Here is a 25,304-nt window from a genome sequence, read left to right on the forward strand (position 1 = left end):
GAGAAAAGCTTTGTGGCACATCCCCATACAAATTTTTTCAAAGAACTCCCTGGGGGCCCTGGAATTTGCATAGGTTTCACAAATAAACTTCACACACTTCAATATTCTTGCATATTATGATCATGTAGTATTGGCATGAATCGAATGTAAGAATCCATGAAAATTAAAGAAACACACTAAGGCCAAAAAAAAGATTGTTATGTTGGCGTACCGGGCTGATCAAAAATAGGGTAGGTTGGTAGGGATTTTTTTGAACAATGTTGAACATTTTTTTTTTTTTTTAGTTTGTTAGAAGTTATCCCACCATTATGAGTCTTAAATATAATACTCTTTGCATTTCTTCAAAACTGCATACCAGATGTCGGTATGAAAGGTCCTGTACGGTTTGCTTTGACTTGATCAATTCCAGTCTCGATAGGGACCGCAAGCCACCGCAAGTCAAATCATCCCTCGCTGCCTGGAATCTTTGCACAACATATCCGTGTTGGAATTCATCGCACAGTTTCTGTGCAAAGTCTCCGACCAAAACGTGTAATTCCACCCTTCTAATCGATTGGAATATTGTTTTTGAACCAGATTTACCTACCACTGAAACAGAATAGCCGTCAGAGTAGCCGGGCCGTGGAGGCTGCCATGACGAACACTGGTTCCGGGTTGAGTAAGATTACGTTTTTCCCGAGGAGCACCGTCATATTTTTGGCGAAAAAATTAAGGTTTTGCTTGTTTTAGGGTCGGTCTATCTGGTTTTTTTTAAAAAAAAAAAGTGTAGGGTCAGTCCTAATAATAGGGTTGGTTGGGTTACGCCAACATAACAATTTTTTTTTGGCCTAATTGTAGCGTGATAAATCCTGCAGCATAAGGTTATGTGACTGTTTTTAATGTCATACCCCATACTAGTATTTTACTAGTCATACATGAATTCACATCAGGTGCATAACTAAAACAATTACTTCATATATGAATATACATGTGATGTGACATGAATACAAACTCATGCATGCTGAGATGGCATGCTTAAAGGTGGTTGGTCTGATTTGATTCATGTTTTCTATCTTTACAATGAGGCCTACCATCCAGATTTTGAGTGGGAATTACCGAAAAGCGAAATGGATGGAAAAGAGCCGAAACGTATCAAAATGTATAAGAATGGATCGAAATATGTCAAGAATGTAAAGTTGGAAAAAGAAAATTAATAATACCTCGTAAAAGCTTACATGTTTTAGCGCGACAGCCCATCTGCACTAGCAGCCGATACTTTTTAGTGGTGAACAGTATCTGCAATACGGCGATAAATAAATTTATCTATATTATAAACAGTAAAAGAAGGAAGCAAGCAAGAAAGTGAGAAAGAAAGGAGAAGAAAGAAAGAAAGAAAGTGAAAGAAGGAAGAAAGAAAAGCAAGAAAGAAAGGAAAGCAAGAAAGAAAGAAGGAGAAAGAAGAATGAAAGAAAGGAATAAAGGACCTAAAAAGTGCAAGTGCTCAAATTGAAAGAAGATGCAACCCTTATGACTTAAAATATTAGGCATGCCTGGCAGTTATTACATGTTGATGGTAGTTTGCTATTTGTAGGCATGCCTGGCAGTTATTACATGGTGATGGTAGTTTGCTATTTGTAGGCATGCCTGGCAGTTATTACATGGTGATGGTAGTTTGCTATTTGTAGGCATGCCTGGCAGTTATTACATGGTGATGGTAGTTTGCTATTTGTAGGCATGCCTGGCAGTTATTACATGGTGATGGTAGTTTGCTATTTGTAGGCATGCCTGGCAGTTATTACATGGTGATGGTAGTTTGCTATTTGTAGGCATGCCTGGCAGTTATTACATGGTGATGGTAGTTTGCTATTTGTAGGCATGCCTGGCAGTTATTACATGGTGATGGTAGTTTGCTATTTGTAGGCATGCCTGGCAGTTATTACATGGTGATGGTAGTTTGCTATTTGTAGGCATGCCTACCAGTTATTACATGGTGATGGTAGTTTGCTATTTGTTTAGAATCACACCATCTTATCATCATCTTCACACTCTACTCATCATCATCTACTTTGAATTGACTTCACATTCATCCTGTGGCACTCTATACAAAGGTCAGAAATAAATCAGACCATTCCAAAATAGAAACTTTCTTCTTTATGGAGTTATGCACGGTCAGGTTCTTCTTGATTTATGGGTATTCAGAGTCATGTAACATTTCAACGACTAAATAAGATATCAGTTTCGAAAGTGACATATTTTGAAATTTCCTCCATCCGAATTCTGCCTTTTGTAACAGGCTCATTACAGCATGATATATTAACACTTACTTTGCTTTATTAATGTTTTGCATGTTTCAAATGAAAAGTCAATGTAAATTTTGTCATTTTTGAAATGCTCTCTTTTTCATTAAAAAGTTGGGATAATAAAGTTACATCATGCCGAATTTGTGTCAAAAATCATACGCAGAACAAAATGCTCCATCCACCACACTTTTTTGTAATTATTTTAGTTTTAGTGTTTTTAAATCAATTGCATTTAAATATATTTTTGTGCACAGTATAGGGATTGTTAATAACTGAACTATTGTACTCTAAATTCAATAGATTGTGTGTTTCTCTCAACAGATAAGTCAAAATGACAACAATTTTCATTTCTTAAACAGAACTGACTGTGGCTGATGCAGATGTAATGAATTGAAGGAAAGATGTTGAACTTTCACATTTCAATTGCTTTCAATCTATTAAAAGGTGCTCTGGCAGATTTCTTGGGAAAATAAAATCAGAAAATTTTGCATTATTTTGATAGATTGAATAAAATAAAATTGAAAATAAGAGACATACGTGCGCCGTGCTAAGCTTTATCTTATATTGAACTATTGAGTGAGGGGAATTAATGTCTGGATCCAGACATTAATTATAAAATCATACAATTTTACAGGAAAGATGCTGATTTAAATTTCAGATTCTAATTAGTATTTGGACAAACATTACGTACATGTTAAAAACTGAACTTTGACCAAATTTGAAAATCTCAGAATGCCCCTTTCAAGCTTCTGTTTTCATTTCAGTTCAGATTCGATGTTCACACTAGCTATAACATGTGTACTTTGAAACTTGGGTTTCATGTTTAGATTTCCATATATCATCAGACAAAGGTTCTACATTTATTTCCTAGTCGTTATTATCTTTTAAATATATCAAAATACTTGCAAGGTTATTTCCCCTTATATGGCAGCTATGAGTTAACTTCTTTTTTCATTTTTTGCTTTGATATTAGAGTTTATTACTCAATAGAAACTAAATTAGAAAGTGCAACTAACAGATACAGAAAGTATGACTTTAGATTGGGCTGTTCCAGTTGAAATCTATATACCCTCTATGGAAGACATGACCGTAATCTAGCACACAGGGTGCATGTTGTAGAGTCCAAAGTTTTCTGTTTTACGAATAAATCACAGAATCGGGCGGTGACATTTATTATGATGTGGCAAAATAGTTAAAAGATAAGAGAAATAAACGTTAAAAACATTAATTTTTATGATAAAAATACTGCCATCTACAATGATCTGCTGACACTTGACCACCCATCGGGTGGTCATGTGACCGGAGGATTGTAAACAATACATCACTACGCTGAATAAAGACGCCGTGATGGTGTCGCAAGCTACGCCGCTGCTCAATGATGACTCTGAAAAAGGTATCTTTTTAAGCAAATGTCAAACATGACAGAGTCCAATATCAGTATCCATGCTGCTATAAAAATACTGTTTAATAATACAGAAATAAAGGTATATTACCAAGGCATGAACCCCCTATCCATCCAAACATCGTAACAGTCGGCTTATTATTGTGAGAATATTCCAATCGCAGCTTATTGATCGCGATATTGAACACTTTATTGTGACACCATCATTGTTTATATATTAAGCTTTATTCATGAAACATGGATTTACAAATTTTACAACACGGATTACAACACGGAAAATGGATTTTTTAAAACGGTAAACTGCAGACTCTATAGTGTAGTGGAGTTACTCATTCAGGTAACCCATTCAAACTCCTTGTGTGGGTGATTAAGGTCATGTCTTCCATAGGGGGTGTAAGGATTTCAGCTGCAATAGCCCATACTTTGTAAGATAACTTTATACATACAAAAACTGTATTTACATGTACATGGTTTTACCATTTGGAAATTTGTATTCTGAATGAAACGAAACCCGTTTTATTCATACCCTTATATAGTGAACTGATCAAGGAAGTGGTCAGTGCCATGTGAAACACATAGAATATGGCACTGGTCATGTCCGAGCATGTCTTACCTTAAAAATTGTCACAACACTCAAAGTTGGTAAATTTTAAGGAGTTGTTTTCGGTACAGTATGGTGCATCATGTGATGATAGTGAAATTCTGTCTCAAACGTGACTGCCTGTGAATGGCAATAATTGGAGTGGAATTCCCCATCGTAAGATAATACTTCAACAATATGAATACCTAAACTGAAATTCTACCCTGTCAATTTTTTGTGCAATTTCATTTTCTGCTCCAATATGCTGTTTAACCCCATGAGTACTAACTGCTGATTGGTTACAAGAAAACTATTATGATTTATTTAGCCAATCAGGATCATGGTAAAAATGGTAGTGGGGCTGAAAAGGATTGAGCTTAAATATTTAGAAGCTGTATTTTAATTGGTTACTCTAAGATGAATATCACATAATTGTCCAATCAGAAATGCTGTTATATAAAGGCAGTAGTTTTCATGGGGTTAATTAAAAACCCTTATACTCCGTATACAAAAAGGCCCACACTGCTAGAATGATATAGATGTTTGGACTTCGGTCATAACCAAATTAAAATAATGAATTATTTGATTTGATAATTTATAGCAAATATAGACAAAATTAATGATGACAATTAAGCAAGCCATTGCAATGCTGCGGAGAATACTGCACTCAAAATTTTGACACAACATGTTACATGTAGAACGCAAACAAATACACACCTTGAATTGAAATTTGTATAGCAAAATAATCCGGTGGTACACTAGTTGCCCCTAATGAGTGACACGCACATGGCGGAGTCTGTACTCTGGTTCTACCTCATTGGGAGTTACACTATAGTTGCCCCAATGAGTGACACATACATGGCGGAGTCTGTACTCTTTGGTTCTACCTCATTGGGAGTTACACTATAGTTGCCCCAATGAGTGACACACACATGGCGGAGTCTGTACTCTGGTTCTACCTCATTGGGAGTTACACTATAGTTGCCCCAATGAGTGACACGCAAACATGGCGGAGTCTGTACTCTGGTTCTATACCTCATTGGGAGTTACACTATAGTTGCCCCAATGAGTGACACACACATGGCGGAGTCTGTACTCTGTACTTCTACTACTCATTGGGAGTTGCACTATAGTTGCCCCCAATGAGTGACACACACATGGCGGAGTCTGTACTCTTTGGTTCTACCTCATTGGGAGTTACACTATAGTTGCCCCCAATGAGTGACACACACATGGCGGAGTCTGTACTCTTTGGTTCTACCTCATTGGGAGTTACACTATAGTTGCCCCCAATGAGTGACACATACATGGCGGAGTCTGTACTCTTTGGTTCTACCTCATTGGGAGTTACACTATAGTTGCCCCCAATGAGTGACACACACATGGCGGAGTCTGTACTCTTTGGTTCTACCTCATTGGGAGTTACACTATAGTTGCCCCCAATGAGTGACACACACATGGCGGAGTCTGTACTCTTTGGTTCTACCTCATTGGGAGTTACACTATAGTTGCCCCCAATGAGTGACACACACATGGCGGAGTCTGTACTCTTTGGTTCTACCTCATTGGGAGTTACACTATAGTTGCCCCCAATGAGTGACACACACATAGCGGAGTCTGTACTCTTTGGTTCTACCTCATTGGGAGTTACACTATAGTTGCCCCAATGCACACCTGTACTCTTTGGTTCTACCTCATTGGGAGTTACACTATAGTTGCCCCCACAAGCGGCGCACAAACATGGTAGAGTTGTACTCTTTGGTTATACCTCGTTGGTTTACCAGAGTTACACTATAGTTGCCCCAATGAGTGACACACACATGGCGGAGTCTGTACTCTTTGGTTCTACCTCATTGGGAGTTACACTATAGTTGCCCCAATGAGTGACACACACATGGCGGAGTCTGTACTCTGGTTCTACCTCATTGGGAGTTACACTATAGTTGCCCCAATGAGTGACACGCAAACATGGCGGAGTCTGTACTCTGGTTCTATACCTCATTGGGAGTTACACTATAGTTGCCCCAATGAGTGACACACACATGGCGGAGTCTGTACTCTGGTTCTACCTCATTGGGAGTTGCACTATAGTTGCCCCCAATGAGTGACACACACATGGCGGAGTCTGTACTCTTTGGTTCTACCTCATTGGGAGTTACACTATAGTTGCCCCCAATGAGTGACACACACATGGCGGAGTCTGTACTCTTTGGTTCTACCTCATTGGGAGTTACACTATAGTTGCCCCCAATGAGTGACACATACATGGCGGAGTCTGTACTCTTTGGTTCTACCTCATTGGGAGTTACACTATAGTTGCCCCAATGAGTGACACACACATGGCGGAGTCTGTACTCTTTGGTTCTACCTCATTGGGAGTTACACTATAGTTGCCCCCAATGAGTGACACACACATGGCGGAGTCTGTACTCTTTGGTTCTACCTCATTGGGAGTTACACTATAGTTGCCCCCAATGAGTGACACACACATGGCGGAGTCTGTACTCTTTGGTTCTACCTCATTGGGAGTTACACTATAGTTGCCCCCAATGAGTGACACACACATGGCGGAGTCTGTACTCTTTGGTTCTACCTCATTGGGAGTTACACTATAGTTGCCCCCAATGAGTGACACACACATAGCGGAGTCTGTACTCTTTGGTTCTACCTCATTGGGAGTTACACTATAGTTGCCCCCAATGAGTGACACACACATGGCGGAGTCTGTACTCTTTGGTTCTACCTCATTGGGAGTTACACTATAGTTGCCCCCACAAGCGGCGCACAAACATGGTAGAGTTGTACTCTTTGGTTATACCTCGTTGGTTTACCAGAGTTACACTATAGTTGCCCCAATGAGTGACACACACATGGCGGAGTCTGTACTCTGGTTCTACCTCATTGGGAGTTACACTATAGTTGCCCCAATGAGTGACACACACATGGCGGAGTCTTTACTCTGGTTCTACCTCATTGGGAGTTACACTATAGTTGCCCCCAATGAGTGACACACACATGGCAGAGTCTGTACTCTGGTTCTACCTCATTGGGAGTTACACTATAGTTGCCCCCAATGAGTGACACGCACATTGCGGAGTCTGTACTCTTTGGTTCTACCTCATTGGGAGTTACACTATAGTTGCCCCCAATGAGTGACACATACATGGCGGAGTCTGTACTCTTTGGTTCTACCTCATTGGGAGTTACACTATAGTTGCCCCCAATGAGTGACACACACATGGCGGAGTCTGTACTCTTTGGTTCTACCTCATTGGGAGTTACACTATAGTTGCCCCCAATGAGTGACACATACATGGCGGAGTCTGTACTCTTTGGTTCTACCTCATTGGGAGTTACACTATAGTTGCCCCCAATGAGTGACACACACATGGCGGAGTCTGTACTCTTTGGTTCTACCTCATTGGGAGTTACACTATAGTTGCCCCCAATGAGTGACACACACATGGCGGAGTCTGTACTCTTTGGTTCTACCTCATTGGGAGTTACACTATAGTTGCCCCCAATGAGTGACACACACATGGCGGAGTCTGTACTCTTTGGTTCTACCTCATTGGGAGTTACACTATAGTTGCCCCCAATGAGTGACACACACATGGCGGAGTCTGTACTCTTTGGTTCTACCTCATTGGGAGTTACACTATAGTTGCCCCCAATGAGTGACACACACATAGCGGAGTCTGTACTCTTTGGTTCTACCTCATTGGGAGTTACACTATAGTTGCCCCCAATGAGTGACACACACATGGCGGAGTCTGTACTCTTTGGTTCTACCTCATTGGGAGTTACACTATAGTTGCCCCCACAAGCGGCGCACAAACATGGTAGAGTTGTACTCTTTGGTTATACCTCGTTGGTTTACCAGAGTTACACTATAGTTGCCCCAATGAGTGACACACACATGGCGGAGTCTGTACTCTGGTTCTACCTCATTGGGAGTTACACTATAGTTGCCCCAATGAGTGACACACACATGGCGGAGTCTTTACTCTGGTTCTACCTCATTGGGAGTTACACTATAGTTGCCCCCAATGAGTGACACACACATGGCAGAGTCTGTACTCTGGTTCTACCTCATTGGGAGTTACACTATAGTTGCCCCCAATGAGTGACACGCACATTGCGGAGTCTGTACTCTTTGGTTCTACCTCATTGGGAGTTACACTATAGTTGCCCCCAATGAGTGACACATACATGGCGGAGTCTGTACTCTTTGGTTCTACCTCATTGGGAGTTACACTATAGTTGCCCCAATGAGTGACACACACATGGCGGAGTCTGTACTCTTTGGTTCTACCTCATTGGGAGTTGCACTATAGTTGCCCCAATGAGTGACACATACATGGCGGAGTCTGTACTCTTTGGTTCTACCTCATTGGGAGTTACACTATAGTTGCCCCAATGAGTGACACACACATGGCGGAGTCTGTACTCTTTGGTTCTACCTCATTGGGAGTTGCACTATAGTTGCCCCCAATGAGTGACACATACATGGCGGAGTCTGTACTCTTTGGTTCTACCTCATTGGGAGTTATACTATAGTTGCCCCAATGAGTGACACACACATGGCGGAGTCTGTACTCTTTGGTTCTACCTCATTGGGAGTTACACTATAGTTGCCCCCAATGAGTGACACATACATGGCAGAGTCTGTACTCTGGTTCTACCTCATTGGGAGTTACACTATAGTTGCCCCAATGAGTGACACACACGTGGCGGAGTCTGTACTCTTTGGTTCTACCTCATTGGGAGTTACACTATAGTTGCCCCCAATGAGTGACACACACATGGCGGAGTCTGTACTCTTTGGTTCTACCTCATTGGGAGTTGCACTATAGTTGCCCCCAATGAGTGACACACACATGGCGGAGTCTGTACTCTTTGGTTCTACCTCATTGGGAGTTGCACTATAGTTGCCCCCAATGAGTGACACACACATGGCGGAGTCTGTACTCTTTGGTTCTACCTCATTGGGAGTTGCACTATAGTTGCCCCAATGAGTGACACATACATGGCGGAGTCTGTACTCTTTGGTTCTACCTCATTGGGAGTTACACTATAGTTGCCCCAATGAGTGACACACACATGGCGGAGTCTGTACTCTTTGGTTCTACCTCATTGGGAGTTGCACTATAGTTGCCCCCAATGAGTGACACACACATGGCGGAGTCTGTACTCTTTGGTTCTACCTCATTGGGAGTTACACTATAGTTGCCCCAATGAGTGACACGCACATGGCAGAGAGTCTGTACTCTGGTTCTACCTCATTGGGAGTTACACTATAGTTGCCCCCACAAGCGGCGCACAAACATGGTAGAGTTGTACTCTTTGGTTATACCTCGTTGGTTTACCAGATTTTTTCCTGTAATAAATTTCATTTTGTCAAATGAAATTGAATATTGAAGCTTATATGAAAATAATATGCCTTTAACGCCAATAGAGGTCAATAACAAGTTTGAGGATTTCTTTACATATATGTGATACTGAAAGAATGTATTGGACCTGCAGTTACATCAGTGGTATATAGTTTATGCAATTTATGGAATCTGTTGTATTGATCTATACCTAGTATACTAAAAAGTCAAAATGCTTTATTTAAAAAAACAAAGCTGAAAATGACATTTAATTTTCATTATGAGAAATAATGTACTACTAAGTATATGTGACACAGTGCATCAAAAGGAGGGGACTTTGCAGCAAAGTGCTTTTTAAGATATAGATTAAATAAACAAAACAAAATAAGGAAAATAATAAGAATTTGGAATTATTTTTCACTTATATGAATGCCTTGATCAATTTTAGCAAATGTGGTGTCATTTTAAAGCTTGCAAAATGCTTTCAAAGCAGAAATACTGAAAGTCCCCCCTTTCGATATGCTGCATTACATTATGTGACAATGGGTTGGTTCAAGTTTTGATTTCTGCATAGCAATGTTTACAGTGGTTGTAATATGCAGTGTCAAACTTTTATATACAAAAAAGAGTTCGTGATTGTTAATCCATTTGATATTAAAAGTCTGTATTTCACTACTTCATACAGTTGGCCAGACTCAACAAATGACTCAGTGTAAAGTTGGCTGCGTCAAGTATTTGTTAATCGTGTTTTATGTGTCAGTTTCCTAAAGACGATAGTTGATTTGGACAAGAGCTTTTATCTCAAATACTTATTTCTGATATAATTATTGTGGCAATAAACAAGTGAATTAGTATCAAGAATGTGAGATTGATCAGGAGTCGTGGTGTCGCGACTTAAGTTAGGTACACCGCAGAGACACATGCATTCCCATCATGCTTAGTTGGGTACACCGCAGAGACGCATGCATTCCCATCATGCTTTAGTTAGGTACACCGCAGAGACGCATGTATTCCCATCATGCTTTAGTTAGGTACACCGCAGAGACACATGCATTCCCATCATGCTTTAGTTAGGTACACCGCAGAGACGCATGCATTCCCATCATGCTTTAGTTAGGTACACCGCAGAGACGCATGTATTCCCATCATGCTTTAGTTAGGTACACCGCAGAGACACATGCATTCCCATCATGCTTTAGTTAGGTACACCGCAGAGACACATGCATTCCCATCATGCTTAGTTGGGTACACCGCAGAGACACATGCATTCCCATCATGCTTTAGTTAGGTACACCGCAGAGACACATGTATTCCCATCATGCTTTAGTTAGGTACACCGCAGAGACGCATGCATTCCCATCATGCTTTAGTTAGGTACACATGAGAGACGCATGTATTCCCATCATGCTTTAGTTAGGTACACCGCAGAGACACATGCATTCCCATCATGCTTTAGTTAGGTACACCGCAGAGACGCATGCATTCCCATCATGCTTAGTTGGGTACACCGCAGAGACACATGCATTCCCATCATGCTTTAGTTAGGTACACCGCAGAGACACATGCATTCCCATCATGCTTTAGTTAGGTACACCGCAGAGACGCATGTATTCCCATCATGCTTTAGTTAGGTACACCACAGAGACACATGTATTCCCATCATGCTTAGTTGGGTACACCGCAGAGACGCATGCATTCCCATCATGCTTAGTTGGGTACACCGCAGAGACACATGCATTCCCATCATGCTTTAGTTAGGTACACCGCAGAGACACATGCATTCCCATCATGCTTTAGTTAGGTACACCGCAGAGACACATGTATTCCCATCATGCTTAGTTGGGTACACCGCAGAGACGCATGCATTCCCATCATGCTTTAGTCCATCGTTTGTATAAATTAGCGCAAAACGCATAATTTTGATGAATTAAGACGATTATTTTGACTGTGGTTTGAGATCAAAGTTCCATCATGTATACTTGATGTTGATATTCCATGAAAAATTACCATCCTATGGCCATTCCAGTTAAAATCCATACTCCCCCTATTTGAAAGACATGACCTTAATCTTCTTCGTAAAGTCGAGCATGAATTTCAAATGGGATTACCTGAATGTGTGACTCCATTTGAAATCTACACCCCCTGTGTGGGAGATTAAGGTTATATCTTCCATAGGGGGGTGTATGGGTTTCAACTGGAATATCCCATTTAGCAAAGCATAATGTACTGTGTGTGATTTTGCATAATATCAGCAATGCATTATGGGTAGACATGATGTTTTGATATAGTTCAGCAATGATTAGACATATATAGGAAAATCCATAATGAAAATATAAATAGGAGTCGTGTGTATAATGATACTTCACTGAGATTAATAGCGTGCATGCAAGGTTTGAAAAAAAGATACATATGTTGTCCACACAGAGACCTGTAACTCAGTATTCCAGAACTCTTAAGATTAGTACTTTGTGTTAACCAACTACTGAAACAATAATCTAACATTTCTGACTAATTTAGATTTGGTTAAAACCAAGAAATCAGGGTGAAATTTAGGCCAGTTTTAAAGCAACAAATTGGGAATTTTAAGGTTAAAACTTGCGCAAGAATTTTCTCTTGGTCTAAGTTGTTTTTCTCCAAAATAATCATTTCCTAATGCGGTCCATGTGATGGTGTTGCTTAAAGTCCACACATCAGCCAGGGGGAAGGGAATCTTGTTGCCCTCCTTCCCCTCTTGCGGGCTGCTGGCTGCTGTGACATTTAGATATTTAGGCTTTTTTACCGATTTTTGTCAAATCTTGCCCCCGCCCCCTTGAAAATGTCCCCTTGCCCCTCTGGAAAAGCCTGGCTATGCTACTGTAACACACATTGCAAAGTATAAGAAATCTCATGATCATGTGCCAATGTGAACATCCATGGCCCTAAAGAGGACATCATTCCCAGAATCCTTTGAATCCTCCAATATATCACCTCATTACGTCACTCCTATTGCTTTGTACAGGTTCCTTATATTTTCATGTTGAAAATAGACTAGCTAAACATGGGTTGATAGTCAAGGAATGTTTTAAACATATTTTGCAAGATCTGAAGATCTGAATGTGTTCTGTTCATTGAGGTATTTTTATCACTATCAACCCATGTTGCATTGGATAGCAAATCAGTACAGAAAAATGGAAATGGGAGAAATGCATTGTGGGTAGATATCTTCTCTACATGGCACCAATTGAATGAGAGTAATTCTTTTATCACTTTGCAATAAATGTAATAATATAATTGAGTGAGATGATGTCTTTGACATATGTAGTAATATTATCTGTCCTAATGAGTGTAATCCGATGATCATTAATATGGGCATTAATAGTCCCAGCAAACACAAAACATTTTCAAAAACCTTTGCAAAAGGTTACAAAAGTTTGTCAGAAAACGTTTAAATGTCAGGTTATATAAAGGGTACAAATAATTTTTTCATAACATTTTAAAAACATAAAGGGGTAAAAGTTGCTGCAAAACATTTTAACAAAATAAGTGCTGACAAAATATTAAAATGTAGACAATTTTTAATAATATTTTGATTAACATTAAGAATGTTGGTTTTGTGTTTTTCATACAAAATGTTTTTTAAACATTTTCATGATCTATAAATAACCATATATGACCTATATATTATAAACCTATATTTAATGTTTTAAATGTTTTGACCAGAACAAAAAATAATTTGAACAACCTTTGAAACATCTGATGAAGTCAGACACACATCTGACAAAAGCTTGACCACTCACAGGATCGGCTATTTTGGCAAGTTTATATTTATTCTCCAGCCACATTTGATGGTGATTACTCACACACCCCCTACACATTTTCACTAATAAAGGTGGACCCTATGTGTCTCCTATGTACTAAAACAGTATAACCATGGACCACTACACACTGACATTTCACTATTAGAAGCATGGACTTTTGTGGTAAGATATATGATATTTAACTGCCAAATCATGGGCCTGGGCTGGTATTACCAGGGATCCATACAGCTAATGTATCACCCAGCGTTCGAAATTTTGGTTGTCCGTTCGCCCAGGACAACTAAAAAAGTCGCCGGACAACCAAAAATACTGATTCGGTTGTCCGCCGGACAACTATAAATCTGCAACCAAAAACTTAGATGGACAGCCAGAAATTGTAATCTGGTTGTCCTTAATTCAACACTGGTATCACCCCCCCTCCCCCATAAAAAATCCTGAGTAGGTTTTGCCACAAGGTAAGGCGTATTGCATAACAATAGATACAGCTTGGGGGTTAATTCATCTCCTTTGTTATTGCAATGCTAAAATTGTATTGTACCCAGGGCACATAGCTGATAGTATTTTATGGGGGAAAAATGTAAAGTCATTTTTTATGGAAATGTTACTATGGTTACATTCACACTAACAATGTAACGATTTCCATCTCAGGTCAACCACCTGAAGTGGTGAAATAATTTGTTTCATTGTTCTTGAAATCACATTTAAAAGTGAGAATTTATATCTTATCGTATATTAAACCATCGCGAATACGGTAGCCTTGGGCAAGGCCATTGGGCAATTCCTGTTGAAATACATACACCCCCCTATGGAAGACATGACCTTGGTCTCCCATACAGGGGAGTGTAAATTTCAAATGGTGTCCTCATTCAGGTAACCCCATTCACACTTCCTCCCTGTAAGATTAAGGATGTGTCTTTCATTGGGGTGTATGGATTTTGACTGGAATAGCGCATTTATTCACAGTAGAATAGATAGCAATCGTTTGCTGCTTCAACTGTTGGCTTTTCTACTTGAGATGATTATCAACAAATTTTATATTCACATAATTGCAGGGTGTGGCAATTAAGCTCATCTTCTATATTACGTACTATTGTGTAATTGTATCATGCTGGGTGATCATAGGCACAGCAAAGGCTGTGGCATTTTTGTAGATGACAGTCAGGGAAAATAGCCCAAAATTTGCGGGGAGAGGGTTTTACCTCATGCTTTTATTAGGTATTCAATCCGCAGGATTCAACCATTGTTCATCACCATTTAACAACGATGAGTCTGCATCGTCTGTGTGATTGGGAAGTAAATCATGCAGACGTACCAGACGCAAGTTGTTAAATGGCAATGAACAACTGTGAAACATGGTTGGGTCCTTCTTTTCAACGAATAAAACAAGTTTAAGATTGATTTAATTCACATGATGATTATTTAATAAGAAATGCCAGTAAGGGTCATTGCCATTAAACATTCATGACAAGAAGATCAAAAGATTTCTCTGTTGATATTGGCATGCGTACGCGTATACGTTACTGTAAAAGTTTGGATTCATCACCGATTAACAAAGATATAGGAAGAGTGAATAACAATTTCAACCATAGTGTCTCAACTTCTTTTGTTTTAAGGCCTCAAACATGGGTGTCAATTCTTGGGAAAACAGGGCTGACAGTTTTGGCAAAATGAGCCACTTTTTGTTGGGCAAAAAAGAAATTGCAATTTTTATTTTAGTGCCGCTTTTGTGTAGCTGGTGTTTTCAAGGAGTTCTATGGAGAGGGTGCCTGTTGAAGGTGCTAAAACCTCAAGATTTTTTTCTAAAATGTTCACATCAAAAATAATATAAATATTCTTCCTTTTTGTGTGCAATGTCAACAAAGGCTGCTCTGTGTCATCTTTCACCCCTGCCTCTTCTTCCCCTCTCCCAGATTTGCTGATGTTGTTGCCACTGGCTAGAGTAAGATTTGGACAGCAAGGTTAACTAACCATATGGTAACATTGTGAACATTTTGTCACATACACACTACTAGCTACCTGTCAGATTCTTGCCAGAAATCAATATGAATTTGCATTCAATTTCCAAGCGAAATAGTGCATCCCTGTCCAAACCCAATATCCCTAAGGCTCAGTGGACAACCAGCCCTTAATAGAAGTTGCATCAATGTGATTTTTTTTGTCGATATCCATTTGACTATTCGTGTTTTAGAACTGATCAATCTGCAATAGCTGCCCTTTTGTTATGTAAGTTTTGACAAATTGTTCAACATGCAAAATCCAAGAATATAACAGCTGGCAGCTATTGCAGATGGGGCCTTGAAGAAGGATCCATCTGCAATGGCTGCCTTTTTGTTATGCAGCCAAAGTTTTGATCAAGTGCTCAACATGCAAAACATAAAAAAGCGCAGTGATTTATAGTGCGCTACGCACAGGCACAACGCTTAGACATTGATCCACAAGCCTCAGCACACTTTACAGGTTGTCGCTGACCACTACGGCCCCACATCATTCCACAGACCATTAAACAACAATTCAGGGACTTTGCTGCTTCAAGAGCGCACACCCTATACATTCCACGAATAACCTTCGCAACCAAGATCAGCTCCCCGAGTTTCGTACGGGTTATAACGAGACAAATTAGCAGTAAGTTCTTGTCCAGGGGAATTTCAAGCGAACTCAATTTTTCCACGAGAGCGTACTAGGCACCGCCAGGGTTAGAAACCCACAACCTCTCGCACCATAGTCGAACGCCTTATCGATTGAGCTAACTTGACTGCTTAACAACCAGCAGCTATATCAGAAAGGGCCTTTAAGAAGGATCCATCTGCAATAGCTGCCAGGTGATATATTTAAGTTTATACAAAGTGTCCAGTGTGTTAAATCTGACAATATGGCAGCTATAGCAGATAGGGCCTTCTTGACCTAACCCCCCTCCCCCCAAAAAAATTGTATCCAGTCAGCATTCATTGTAAAATGCATTGTACTGTTGTATATTTTGTGAAAACTGGATTACAAATCAGGAAATTTGTATGAAAAGAAAAGAATGCATTTACTGAATAAAAACCTTTCTGCAGTGTTGCAAATTGAAATTCATGAATTTTAAGCTTCTTGTCATTCGGGAGCTCATCGTTAGAAATAAATTTGTTGTAATTTATTATTTTCTAAATTGATGCACTGGTGAAACTTCTTCATTTTACAACATGCTGATGACATAGCAGTAATATTCGAATTCGGACTATAGGAATAAATAAAAAAACCTTTAAGAGTTGGCCACTAAATGAAACACTTGCAAAGTTACGTAATTTTTTAATTATCAAGTTTTGGTTTGTAACATTTATGTCAATTGTTGGAACTGTTTACAGCACATAGTATCAGATTTGAATGGGCTACTAGTTTAAAAAGATGGACCTGACTTGACTTGAAATTGAATTATATTGTAATTTTACTTCTGTGAGAAGATGGCTGCAAGCTGCCTACAAGAAAACAGGAAAGCAATTGAATTGTATTTTATGAGAAATGAGACCCAACCAGGCAGTGGGATTGATATTAAAGGCAATTCCCAGTAAAAATGTTATTAATGTGTTGTAAATTACTGTATATGTTTTGGTTTTGGTTAAAAGTTTTAGTAAAATTTAAATGTCAGTTTAAAGGCCATGAAAATGTTTTTAAAACATTTTATATGAAAAAACTACAACAACATTTAAAAATGTCAATGGTATTATAAATTATTTTTGGAAACACTTTGCAAAATATTTGGTCAAGACTTAAATAACATGATGTTCATGTATTTTGTAGCAAATTTTTGAAAAAATATTTTTGAATGTTATTAAAACATTTTATACAATTTTTAACCTGACATTTAAACTTTTACTCTAAAATGTTTTGTCTTTGCTGAGTACATTTTAGGAAGACAAGAAGTGGTCTATTTGGGCAAATATTTCATCTCAATTTTTGTGTAGATAGAAAGGGAGGCCTGGGCAAACTACCATAAGAGCGACATAAATCAAGAACTAACGTACCCAAAACCTCCAGCCTCAATTTGTGACAAACAGTGCAGGAACTTCAGCTGTATTTTGTTTTGTGTGTTATTTGTATAAAGATGAAATTCCACTTTCACTGTTAAGCCTGCATCCTTGCCACCTACCAATACTGGGTTACATTACATGCAGCTCTGTTGCCAAGAATAATTTAGGGGTGCATTTGGGTGCATCACCGCCGTACACTGATACGGCTGTGCTGTAGAGGGGAGTGTATGTGGCATGAGAAGTTTCAAAATTTCAAAATGAAGCCGCAATTGAAGCCATTTTGATGCATCATCTTTACAAAATGTGCGTTGCATAGGCAAATTCATACAGCAAAGTGGATTTTTTAGGGGGGGGGGGGATTGGAATAGGGCATCTTCATCCTTCTAGCTTATGGGCCTGCTTGTATGAGTATAACATCACTGGTTTCAACAATGATCAAGTGTTCGGTGGCTTACCATACTGTATTGAAGATACCTAGACTCTTTTTTAGTTCGGTATAACCATGGAGTTGTAGCAGGCTTCCATCCCATGGGCTAGCGGTATAGGTCATTGGTAAATTACGAATTGTGTTATTGTACAAGCTATGTTAATGCAATTTTCCTGAGGATCCCATAAGGGTTGCTTCTTTCAATTTAATCAAACAAATGTGATCAACTGTCAACAAAACCAGGTATGTCAGCAGATCGAAAGAAAAGGCAAATTGAGATAAAAGTGGTAACAATGTGTGCATTTAAAAAAAAAATTTCCTCAAAACAACTTAACCCCATGAGAACTACCTGCCTATTGGGCAAAAAGGAGTTTTCATTATTAATTGGACCATTCAGCAACATTGTTAGAATAATTTCACCACACAAAGAAATGGGGGTGAATTATTTGCAAAACTCCATTCTGATTGGTGATTAAAATGAAGATATCATGTAATTGACCAATCAGAGGCAATGTTAGATCGGCAGGTAGTGCTCAGGGGGTTAACGTCTAAAAAATACTCGGCAACTTGTATCATATCAGTATGAGTTTTGCAAAATATTGAATAGCAATTTGTCTCTTGGTTAAATTTGTGTTATGCATGAATTCTTGTGAATTATAGACCAGGGATCATATAACCACCATGAGGGCACTGTTGAAATGGATCCAAGTGTGCAGGCGGTGGTGGATGCGATATCGCCATTTTTGACATCGCCATTGGATGAACACGTAATCGTGAAATCTTCACAAACAATTCTAAATTTGTTATGTGGTGTCAAAGCAAAATTATCTTACTCTAAAACCGTTGGGGTACGACAATGTACCCCACTGTATATATGTTATTTTTCAATTTATAACTGCTAACCGTGTATTTTGAATGGGGCTATCAGCCTTGTATTTTCACCAGCCTCGAACGTCACATGTCCTATGCCGCCTGCAAGTGTGACTTCCCATAGTACACAATACTTAATCTATCATGTATTTGTGCATTTTTTTTTGTGATTACAGAGTTCTGGTGATCCGTTAGAGGATGAGGAGGAGTCCTTTGTACTGATGGCGGTCTTTCACGCAGTAGAAGATGGCAATCTTAAGGGCATCAAGGAGTTGGTAGAAAATCTCACGACCTTTGACCCCAACCAGAAAAACAAAGTAAGCATTGCTTTTCAGTTTATTATATTTTATGAATTTTTTTATGAACTCAAGTTATAGAGTATGAGTTTTTGTACCTGTCATACTCAAAGGTCATTCTAAGCATGTAGAAGCCTATTGGGGTCAAAGGACTATGTACTGACGAGATGAGTCTGTTTGAGATCCTAGTGCTGGCATTTTTTGACTGGTCAGTGCCAGAAGCTAAGTGGGTAAGTGCAATAGCTGCCCTGTGAACATTTGACCATTTACACACAGTATATTGTACTCATCTACACCTGGAAGCTATTGCACTTACCCACTTCTGGCACTAAGTAGTCACAGAAGTGGGTAAGTGCAATAGCTGCTCTGAAAATTTGACAATGTACACACAGTATATTGTGTACCCAGGAATTATGTTCAGTTTACAAAGGATATGTACGACCATTACTTGAATACGCGGATGTAGTATGGCATTCCTCACTTACCACAACTCAAGATCATACTTTGGAGCAGCTGCAAAAAAGAGCTTGCAAAATAGTTCTGGGCAAATTGTATATGATGGTTATGAAAACGCTCTTAATCTTTGCCAGCTAGACTCTCTAGCTGATAGGAGGGAGGACCATTGTCGTAAGTTGGCCGAAGGGCTTTCTGCTTCTATTCGAACAAAAGATCTCATCCCTCCTACCATACTGGAGAGTCATGGCAGGGTCCTTCATAATGCAAATCAAATCTCTCAACTTTATGCAAGGACCAATCGTTTCAAAAACAGCGCTATTCCATACTTTATCAATTTATTGAATAACTAAATGCCCTGAACTGTTTTGCATATTCTGACTTTTTAAATATGGTAATATTGAGGCAATTTTAGCCTTTTAAGGGGTACTACACCCTGTTGTAAATTGTGACTATTTTTGCATTTTCTCAAAAATAATAACACACTGGTAACAAAAGTTATGTATATTATTGGGGCAAGGAATCCAATTACTACACTGAAATTTCAGTGACTCAACACAAGCGGTTCGGTATATATGATAGGAAATGAGGTACATCCTAGCGGTACCTTATTTCTTATCATAAATAGCGAACCGCTTGTCTTGAGTCACTGAAATTCCAGTGTAGTAATTGGATTCCTTGCCCCTATATTATACATAAGTTTTGCTACCAACGTGTTATCAGTTTTGAGAAAAATGCAAAAATAGACACAAATTTATCGAGGGGTGTAGTACCCCTTAATGGTGTGTATTTATAATGTTTTTGAATGATGTCTTGAATAAGTGCAATATTTTATTTTCTATCAACAGCAGTTGCTGTATTTTTCCATGTTAATATTGATACTATATTTTTTAATGTTTAATTGTTTTTAATATTGTAAACCACTTGTAATTTGGCCTTAGGGCTACGATTTGTGTGTGAATAAAATATACTATACTATTGTGTTTTAAAATCTACACATGGCAGCTATTGTACTTACCCACTTCTGGCACTGAGCAGCTGATTTGGGGCCCGTAGTGTGTTCAGCAGTAAACACATCAATAAAATGAATATAAGAGAGTAGGAGACAAGTAGGTTATCTTGTCACTCATCTGATGCTAAAAATGGATGCAGAAATATGATGAGGATTGAATCACACGATGGTAGCCGACAATCGTTTAATGCGGCAACAGCCAATATCGTACGCAAAACAGGCAATATGATGGCAACACTGACTGGACGTTGGACGCAATTATTTTCCCCCAAGTCCAGTGCGTTTTTAGCTTTATTGGCCCCGTTACAGAAAAAGAAAGTGCACAAAGCATATTTCCCATTATTATGTATTATATACATTTTCACATGAAACTAAATCATTTTGGATTCAAATGAATATGCAGAAAATATCTTTCTTTAGCGAATTATATTAGTTTGAAACGCTAAAACATTAATTACGCAAAAAGCTCGCGGGCGAAATTAAGGTCTATAAAAATTTAAAATCTTACAATAAAAGACACAATTTCATGCCTAATTTTAACACCAGGATTTTACCATTGTGACATGATGCTTACATCAACGTCAAGGGCGCAGTCTTTGCTCTCAAATACTGTTTGTTCTGTTCAATTTGCTTATTTTAATCTTGAGATATGTTTAGTTAACGACGAAAGGGTAAAATCACAATTGTGTCACTTTTGCTAGGGAAGAGGACTTTACATGTAAATCAGTGATAGCATCAAGTTTATCAAGAGTTCCTTCGTGAAATCAAAATAATGCATCAGTTACACAATACAAATTTTTTTTACTGTTTTATCATGATGCAGGAATAATGATGCTCTTTTTCTACTTAAAAAAGATTAAATGATAAATAGATATTTCACATTCTGCTGTAAAATTGAATACATGTACATGTCAATGATTTTATCATGGTAAATACTGTTCTCTTAGTCACCATAAGACATGTTAAAAGACAAACAAATATCGCACACTTATAGGTTAATGAACACGTATTACTTGTTGAGAGAGAAATTAGACAAAATAATGATGCGTCTAATGCACGAGCCCCAAAGGGGGGAGTTCATTAGATGCATCAACATCGGCAATTATTGATTTACATGTACAGCTCTCTTCCCTAGGTAAAAGTGGCACAATTGTGATTTTACCCTTTCGTTGTTAAATAAACATATCTCGAAATTGAAACAAGCAAATTGAACAGAACAAATGGTATTTGAGAACTAAGATTACGCCCTTGACGTTGATATAAGCATCATGTCAGAGTGTATAGTAAGTGTAGACTATGCCATAGTCTATTTTTGATGTTAATCATGATGAAAGCATTCAGTTGAACTCGAAATTATACTAATATTAATTACATCAAAATACTAGTATAAAATTGTTATGAAAAAGTTTATATAATTATATTAGTGACAGTAAAAGTAAAGTGTACGTATAGGCTTATATTATTGAATGCAACATATCATAATGTCATAATTGTATTGGCACTTCAATACTGAACAATTCTGATTTTAGAATCTGCCAGTTTATTAATCGCGAAATTCCATGTTAAAAATAGACTATGGACTTTCAATTTTAAACCGGATTTTGAACGGGCAAAGTCCCTAACATTCACACTGTCAATCATACTTGTTTATCAATCAAATTTAACCGCAAGCAAATACAAGACGCGTGCATGTACTTATTGACGCGTTCATGTAATTACACAACACAAAGGCGGGGTAGGCCACATACTTGTGTACCATGTAGTTATTAATGGTAATGACAGGTACCGGAGGATTTAAACCATAACGAGATCGGGCGCCAATCACAAGCCAGATCCATTTAAAGATGCATTACATCATGGCCAATTTTAGTAGGCCAGATTTCCGACAATCTCATCCATAGAAGCTCATAGACAGCCGTGTTAAGCATCTCTGACCGCAATCCAAAGTCAGTAGTCCACTTGGGAAGCTAACAAACAGAGGGAGTAGGGTGACTGAAAAGAACAGATGTGAAAATCTATCAATTGTGCACACATTAATTAGGCCTAAATCAGAGTTTTAAGCTTAAATACAATATCCAGAGTATGCACAATGGGCAGGTGAACTCTGAGTGACAACTCTTTTAGAGTGAAGCTCACTCTCAAGAAAGAGTGAAAAAATTCACTCAGGAAAAGAGTGAATCAGAAAAGAGCATTTATTTATTTATTTATTTATTCATTTTGGCTTATTTTATATACAAGAATATCATAGCAGTTCATAACAGCTACTATGTGCTTTAAATTGTTGTGAGGATAGGCCCCAGGTTAGGGTAGGGCCGATCTAGGAATGTTGAACTGGTCTAAAGCTTAAGCACATGTACACAATGTGTCGAACTTCAGTGTGGGATGAATGATGAAAAACTATGGATTTAGTGAAGCTAATACTATAGTCAAACTGTTCATTGGTGAGTACACTTAGGTGTAGGACATAACACTTGGCAAATATCATGTTTACAGACCACAGTCTGGAGAAGCGTGATGCGGCGTAACCTACATAAGCTTACATATGCGTATGTAAACCGGCAACTGGGCCGGTAACAAACTGCTCACATATGACTTAAGCTTACTGCTGCCGTTGTCTCGGGCTAATACTTGCTACGAGTTATGACCTACACATAAATGTAATCACTATTGAGTATGCTGTCTATTTCTTCATCAAATCCGCTTTCTTTTCGCCATTCATTCACGTACACTGTTCGCCATCTTGTTACACAAGTTCAACAAACATCGGCCGATTTTCGGCGCTTCTGTTTGGCTGACAGTTCACTCCAAGAAAGAGTGAAATTTTGCGCCACTTTTGAGCGAGTGGAGGCTCACTCGAAACCGCGAGTGAAATAATGTGTACTGTTTTCAATCTTTTAGAGCTAAAACCCACTCTTTTAGAGCTAACTTAAATTCACTCTGAAATTCAGAGTGGTTTTTCACTCTTTTACATTTAGAGAGTACGGGGAAGTCTGTAGTAAGGGTAAAATATTGAACTTTGGTCAATATTTGGGGAGTTTTTCCATACCAACACTTGTAGCTTCATGCAATTAAATGGGTTTCACAATTATAAACACTGCCGTTTTCTTCAGTTTAGCTTTTTTTTCATAGGAACAAAATACCTAATGACAATTTGTAATGACTTACACTTCACTTTAAAGCTACTGCAAATTTGAATCAATTTCATACCTTTGCTGTAATCACTGATAGAGTCTTTAAACACATGCACATGCCATAGCATGAAATATAGCATAACATATTGCATAAAATGTTTGGGAATTTGCAGTGTGATATGGATTCGTGAATTTTTCATACTCGTAAATATTTGTTTTTTGGGCCTTTAAGAATTATTGATCAATTTATCAGTTTCCCAAAATTTATTGTTCATTCGCAAAAATTATGTTGCCACAAAATTGTTGTGCTTTATAATATTTTCTTCACGTCGTACAAATTCTAGGCTGACATTTTGCTCTCACCTTGAGCGTGAAATAAGAAAAGACCTTGTCGTATTTCTCACAAGGTATGTCATCTCATGTTTACTGCCAAGGCTATTTGTTCTGATCAACAACTTTTTCTGTGGTATTTTAATTTGTTTGCTTTGGGGGGATGGGGGATTTATCCCCAATATTTTGTCAGGGGATGGTCCATGCAATCATCCCCCAATGTTGACGCCTGATAATGGGTTTCTGACCAAATTAACCTCATATTTGCCCATTTTAGCCCCAAAAGTGCAAATTTTCGCGCGCTCTGCGCGCATTTAGTCCATTTTTAAACAATATTTCATCAGTTTAGCTTCAAAATGGCAAATTTTTTCGCTGCTTCAAGCTTAGCATTTGTACCATAAACTTATTCTGTCGCCAAAAGGTGCTGCATAGACTATACTTTAAGAATTTTTCCAACTCCATCCCCCAATGTCAAAAAAGAAATCTACGCCACTGATGGTGATGTGGGTGGGTGATGGGAAACTTGGCCAAAATGAAATGGTGATGTGGGTGGGTGATGGGAAACTTAAATGAGATGGTGATGTGGGTGGGTGATGGGAAACTTGGCCAAAATGAAATGGTGATGTGGGTGGGTGATGGGAAACTTGGCCAAAATGAAATGGTGATGTGGGTGGGTGATGGGAACTTGGCCAAAAATGAAATGGTGATGTGGGTGGGTGATGGGAAACTTGGCCAAAATGAAATGGTGATGTGGGTGGGTGATGGGAAACTTGGCCAAAATGAAATGGTGATGTGGGTGGGTGATGGGAAACTTGGCCAAAATGAAATTGTGATGTGGGTGGGTGATGGGAAACTTGGCCAAAATGAAATGGTGATGTGGGTGGGTGATGGGAAACTTGGCCAAAATGAAATGGTGATGTGGGTGGGTGATGGGAAACTTGGCCAAAATGAAATGGTGATGTGGGTGGGTGATGGGAAACTTGGCCAAAATGAAATGGTGATGTGGGTGGGTGATGGGAAACTTGGCCAAAATGAAATGGTGATGTGGGTGGGTGATGGGAAACTTGGCCAAAATGAAATGGTGATGTGGGCGGGTGATGGGAAACTTGGAATGAAATGGTGATGTGGGCGGGTGATGGGAAAATGAAATGGTGATGTGGGTGGGTGATGGGAAACTTGGCCAAAATGAAATGGTGATGTGGGCGGGTGATGGGAAACTTGGAATGAAATGGTGATGTGGGTGGGTGATGGGAAACTTGGCCAAAATGAAATGGTGATGTGGGTGGGTGATGGGAAAATGAAATGGTGATGTGGGTGGGTGGGAACTTGGAATGAAATGGTGATGTGGGTG

The 25,304-nt window shown here is 38.9% G+C and overlaps 1 protein-coding gene across 1 annotated transcript in view; it reads left to right on the plus strand.

Annotated features, from left to right (window-relative positions):
* Positions 1-25,304, plus strand: part of LOC140171939 (death-associated protein kinase 1-like) — a 238,219-nt gene that overhangs the window by 174,644 nt on the left and 38,271 nt on the right. Inside the window, 1 exon segment of the mRNA XM_072195283.1 lies at positions 18,908-19,048. Within this exon segment, the coding sequence (XP_072051384.1) occupies positions 18,908-19,048 (141 nt within the window).

The sequence above is a fragment of the Amphiura filiformis genome, chromosome 15, assembly GCF_039555335.1.
Source record: "Amphiura filiformis chromosome 15, Afil_fr2py, whole genome shotgun sequence".
Lineage (NCBI taxonomy): Eukaryota > Metazoa > Echinodermata > Ophiuroidea > Amphilepidida > Amphiuridae > Amphiura > Amphiura filiformis.